Below are 5736 nucleotides of genomic sequence, written 5' to 3' on the forward strand. Positions count from 1 at the left end.
AAAAAAAAAAAAAAAGAAGAAATAAATAAAAACATGTCCCTTTCTCTGTACTGCCTAACATCCAAAGCTTTGCTCTGTACCTGTGTTATCTTTCACTTCATAAACATGGGATTCTTGAAGATCGATGGTGGGAGATATGGGATAGAAAGTTTTGAGAACATGACTTCTGGTAGCTTCAACCTCCTGTCTGGAGGCAATGGCGGGCAGGGGATCCTTGGCACTCAGTATGGTACTACTAGTACCTCGGACCTGAAGGAGAAGAGACTCTAAAATAGGGAAAAGAAGATTAGTCCAACTGGGTCTTTTTACAGCTCTCTGAGAAGCTTTCAGTACCCACAAACCTTGAGTCCAGTCTGTTATGGGTTCTCTGGATGACCAGCCTGGTCACAAGAACACACACATGGCATTGGGGCAACAATTCTGAGCCCCCCAAGAGATGAGGAACTATGACATTCTTTTCTCTGGGTGCTCTTCCACTAAATTCCAAGGCTCCTGACTCCTGAGTGTCCTTCATCTTCCATCAGCTCCAAGCCAGGGACCCAAAAATAAATCAGAATTACCCTTCGCTCTCAAGGAGCCCTTTAGGCAGCAAGTGTTGCTATGGAAAGCACAAGCCACATTCAGCCCTCCCTGCAAAGCCCAGAGCACCTCCTGAAGGAAACAAATCATTAAAACTGAGCAGGTGAAGAACCTGGGAGGCAAAGGCAAGAAGATCTCTGTGAGTTCAAGGCCAGTCAGGCCACACAGTAAGACTGCATCAAAACAAGCACCACCAAGGCTATCTGAAGAGGGAGCAGAGTGGGACCAGCTAACTCTCCATCATGGGGCTGCACTGTGTATGTACACGGTCAGCAGCAGCCTGGCCTCCACCTCCACCTCCACCCTCACGCGTGCACATGGGTCATGATCAAGGCTGGCTTCAGACACTGCCAAATGCCTCACTGTTTCTGGGGAGAAAGCTCAGGCAGGAGCCTGCCAGGCACTGAAAATGAAGACTAGCATGCAAAAGCATGAAGGAACAAACCAGGGTAAGCTGAGCATGACCCAGGAGAGCAAGAGGCACAGAAAGAGAAGTGCTGTGAGCAGGAGCAGAGGAGACTTTTCAAACCCAGGCAAAAAGCCAAATTCTTCTTACCAATGGTGTGAGAAAAGCCAGGCAGATCAGAGAGCCTGGGGGAATTGGGATTAACATGTATACTGCATGGGAATACAAGTGATCAGAAGAAACACACACAGCTAACTAATCACTGAATTGTGGATATGTGACTATGTGAAATGTCGCCTGCACTGTTCCCATGGGGAAGCCACCTGCCACTACCAGACAAAATGTTTGGGGAGACGGTTGTCAGAACCCTGAGTGGCTCTGAGTGGCACTGCACTCTGCAGGTGCCTGGGTTTCAGAAAGAGTCAAATCTCAGTGTCAAGGTAATAGATTAGGGCTATTGTAAGATTAGAAATTGGTTTGGTCAATGGCATGTCATTTAATTAGCATGCAGTCTCCCAAGATATGTAAAAAATGAATGTTACATCTGCAGGCAGATAAATTCTGCAGTAATTGCACCTCAAGATTAGTTTCCTAAGGCATTTCCTGTTTCCTCACACAAATGCCTGGACCTCTCCTAACCTTGGGTTTTAGATTCTCCCCACAGATCACTGTAGTGTGGTTTCTAATTCAATTCCCTCCACATCTCTCCTCCAGTGACAGCTCAAAATGGGGCAGTTTAATTAGAGGTAATACTTGACAATGGGCCAACAAGTACTCTCCATTAATGAGGTGCACTAATTTCCTTAGTGGTGCCATTACCTCTGCCAGGCTGACTCCTTGCCAGAAGTCCATATGCAGAAGGAGGGGAGAAGAGAAAACCGGATCAAATCGATATCCCAAGTCCCACATATTCCACTGCAGGTTTCCTTGCTCCCTAATTCTATCAGTTAGACTCCTGGACTATACTACTGTCTCAAACACCAGCAGGCACGGCCAAGCACACAGCATGCACAAAAGCAAACAGGTGGGAAAGCTAGATATCAAAATGCTCTATGTGACAAACTTAGGGATATGGGCAGGGGTCAGCAGAACAGGTGGCACAGGTAGGGCTAGGCGGAGGCTGAAGCACAGAAAGCCTGGTGTCCCGTGACAAGTGACAGTGTTAGCTGACTTGCTTTGTGGAAAGAACCACTCTAGCAGCTCTGCTCACATGGCCCTGGAAGGGTGCAGGAGTGTGAAAGGAAAACAAAGCTGCAGAGTTGGTGAGGGAGAGATCAGTGCACTCTACCATTTCCCAGGCTGCAGCATTTACACACTCCCAAGCGTACTGTGGAGATTCAACGGACACAGTCAGCCATCACTGGTGGAATAAAGTCTTAGGAGCAAGTAAAAACAGAAATGAGAAAATTGGGCATAGTGGTGCAGACTGGAGGATCCCAAGTCTGAGGCCACCTGTGCTACGTGGTGAGACCCTATCAAGGGTGCTTCTAAACCCAGAGAGGATGTAGCAGGAGTAGGATGAAAGGGATGGGACCTGGTGGTAGGGCTGACAGGAGGAGAAAGATCAGACACACAAACGAAAAAGCAACAACAACAAAAATCCCAGCAAGGCCTTCTGTTATACAGGATGACTAACCTCGATTCCAGGTGGTGGCTAAGGAGCAGTTTTGGGCAGAGGTCCGCCTGGCTAGAGAAGGGTGCTTGAGGATCTGGGACTTACACAACTGTATGAGGCTGTCCACAATGAGTGGGCTTGGAGAAAAAAAAAAAAAGATAATTTGGAGATGTAAAGCAACATGTAACTCCCAGCACCCCTCAGTCATCTTATCTGGAGGAAACTTACCAGTAAGTCTCTCTCTTGGGGATGTCCTCAGTGGAGTGCCAGAGCCGGGCATGAGAGATGATATCCAAAACACGTTGTTCTTGGTTCTCTATGTGATTCACTGGATCATCAACAAGACTAAGCACTTTCTTGGGAAGGCCCTCTATTAACTTGGTCTTAGTAAGCCAGAGAGCTTGTTTCATACCTTCGGGACAACCAAGAAAGGGGGGGGGGGGGAAGAAAGGGATGTTCATGCCTGCCAGGGAACACCACAGAGAAGAGGCTGCCTCAAGAGAGGCTGGTTTTGTTTTTGTGCTATCTGAGAAACAAAACTTCCAGGTGGTGAGAGTAGACTACGGGAATGAGTGCTTAAAAAAGGAAGGAGTTCAAACCAAGCTCAAGACAGCAGAGTTCCCTGCTGACTCCCCACAGAGAAATCACAGCTGTGAGACTAGTTCAGTGGATACCAGCCCTTCAAATAAAAGCCCAGCTCTGTGATGTTTTTCTGCTAGCAATCTCAAGCCAAGCTTTCTGGCTCTCTAGCACATAAAAAACACATAGTGTTTAGAGCTGCCTTTTACTAAATGTCACCTCCTGTGTCATGAACTGACCTATAAGTTAGATGGGATTCTGACATAAAGGGGGAACTTGGACAGACTGAATTTGCTTCAAGTTGCTTATCTTTAAGGTGATACAGGTAAGAGAACCTGAGTCTGTCTACCTTAAAGTCTACAATCCCTCCATAAGCCCAATCCGCTTCTCAGGCCCATATCTCACAAGGTTTATTGTGACTTTATAAGACCTCTCTGTACCTTGAGAAAGTATAGGATAGAAGATACACTTTCAGACTAGTTCAATGAGTACAATCTTAACTTCTGATCTTTTTTCTAAGACAGGGTTTCTCTGTATCGCCCTGGCTGTCCTAGAACTCACTCTGTAGACCAGGCTGGCCTGAACTCACAGAGATCTTCCTGCTTCTGCTTCCCGAGGGCTGGGATTAAAGGTGTGCACCACCACTTCCTGGTGCAATCTTAACTTCTGAAACACATCCATCCACTAGGCATTCATTGTCAGGGTAACTCATAGGGGTCATGTCTGTGAGATCCTTCACAGCACCTCCTGAGTTCACTGAAAATGGTTAATGGCTAGAAAAATCGCCTTGCAGGCACAGAAGTGGGCATTTTAGGATGCTGGCCTATGGCAATCGATTTTTCCAAACTTATGACTTATTCTCTTAATTTGGCTGCAAACCTTGTTAGGTCTCTGTATTTCCTAGTTATCCTTTGGGATCTCTGCTCCAACATACTTCAGTTATTTTGTTTTTAGGATCTGCCCTATCCTCACCCTGATCTTCTGAGCAGAGGCTCAACTCTAGAAAACAATTCCTGACACTACTCTCAAGAAACAGACAAATTTTGAGACATTGCTGGGTCCCCCAACCCCCACAGGGTTTCTCTGTGTAGCCCTGGCTGTCTTGGAAATCATTCACTCTGTACGTAGATCAGGCTGGCCTCCAACTCAGTAAACAGGCTCAAGACATTCTGACCTGTTATATAGTGGGTAGACTTTTGGGTGCAAATCCCTTCCTTGAAAACATATCCCAGACCTATTTTAACAAAAGACACTGCCCTAGGAAAGGAGCGTTGTAGAACCTGTTTCATTACCACCGCTCCATGCATGTAAACCAATCACCTCCCCGCTACACTCATTTTCCATTGCTCCCTTTCACAAACACTGCCCTTGATCCTGACAACTCTTGGAAGACGGATGTTACTCTATTCTACTTCGCAGAGAAGAAACTTCCCCAGGGTCGGGGTCACTGCTGAGCCGATAATAGGGTCTCTCTCCTCCCGTTTGTCCTGCGGCCTCACCCTCAAGGAGTCGGCAACGCTGGTGGAAGATGTAGCAGGGTTCTTCCTTGTACAGAGGCTGCTCGTGGATGGGGGCTGCACGGTGGAACCGTGGGTCATTCCAGCCGCGCTCCCACGGCGGGAAGATCGGCTTCGCCAGCCACGGGACGAAGTGCTTCTTTCCCTCGTAGGTAATGGGCTCCAGACCGGGGATCTCGTACACCCTGTCCAGGGGCCTAGGCTCGGGCTTCCGCGTGGAGCGCACACCCCACTCATATGCCCCGCGTTTCGGGGCCCCGTAGCCCCCAAGGCCGAGCCTCCCAGAGCCAGCTAGTGCCCGCACAGCGGGCCTGGACGCCAAGACCATACCGACTCGGGCTCCACAAAACCTTTACCTGGACGCCGCCATCTTTGCCCATGCAGGGCCTGCTGGGAGCAAAAGGGGCGGAGCGCAATGGCAGGTTTTGCGAATGACAGGCACTTCATCCAATCACAATTAAAATATCCTTTCTTTGTCCCCGCCCTCAGGCAGTTTCCGTCCTTATAGGTGGAACTTGGAAAGTGCTCCTCGCTTGGGGTTCTAAAGTACCTCACGCGAAGAAACTTGCTGGTAGGTAGGTGAGCGTGGTGGTGGTGCTTGAGGCCGGAGCGGAAGAGTGTAGGGACCTCAAACCTGTACTTTGGATGTCTTTGACCTTTAGGCGTTTAGAACTTGAGAGGGCCCAGTCTCCTCACTGTAAAATTAGGAGTTAAAGTGTCTGAGCAGGTCCGACGCCCAGGGAATTCATGAACTGTCCTCCTCTCCACCCTTCTCACCATTGCCCACGCTTTCCCACCTGCGGCTTCCCGTAGCCTGCGAGTGGCCCGGGTACCTCTCCGCCAGCTCGGCAGCCGACTGCTGACACTGCGGCTCGCCCAACGCCTAAAGCGAGTTACTTTTGCTCCGCTCCTGAGATTTCCGATTCCCGGCGGCGGGGCCAGTGCCTGGATCCGCTCAGCACTTGCTTCTGGCAGGCTCGCTGTGGGGGTCAGGGTGGGGACTGTGCATCGATCGGGTGGCCGTGTCGAGCGTAGGTTGA

The 5736-nt window shown here is 49.2% G+C and overlaps 1 protein-coding gene across 1 annotated transcript in view; it reads right to left on the bottom strand.

Moving 5' to 3' along the window:
• Nucleotides 1–5093, bottom strand: part of Mrpl37 (mitochondrial ribosomal protein L37) — a 10886-nt gene extending 5793 nt beyond the window's left edge. The window contains exons 1-4 of the mRNA XM_031378062.1: nucleotides 4679–5093; nucleotides 2829–3012; nucleotides 2622–2737; nucleotides 81–266 (exon numbers count right to left, since the gene is read on the bottom strand). Of these exons, the coding sequence (XP_031233922.1) occupies nucleotides 81–266; nucleotides 2622–2737; nucleotides 2829–3012; nucleotides 4679–5024 (832 nt within the window). The 5' untranslated portion in view covers nucleotides 5025–5093. The remainder of the gene's footprint in view (nucleotides 1–80; nucleotides 267–2621; nucleotides 2738–2828; nucleotides 3013–4678) is intronic.
• Between the last annotated feature and the right edge of the window lie 643 nt (nucleotides 5094–5736).

This window comes from Mastomys coucha, unplaced genomic scaffold (genome assembly GCF_008632895.1).
Source record: "Mastomys coucha isolate ucsf_1 unplaced genomic scaffold, UCSF_Mcou_1 pScaffold18, whole genome shotgun sequence".
NCBI classification, from domain to species: Eukaryota; Metazoa; Chordata; class Mammalia; order Rodentia; family Muridae; genus Mastomys; species Mastomys coucha.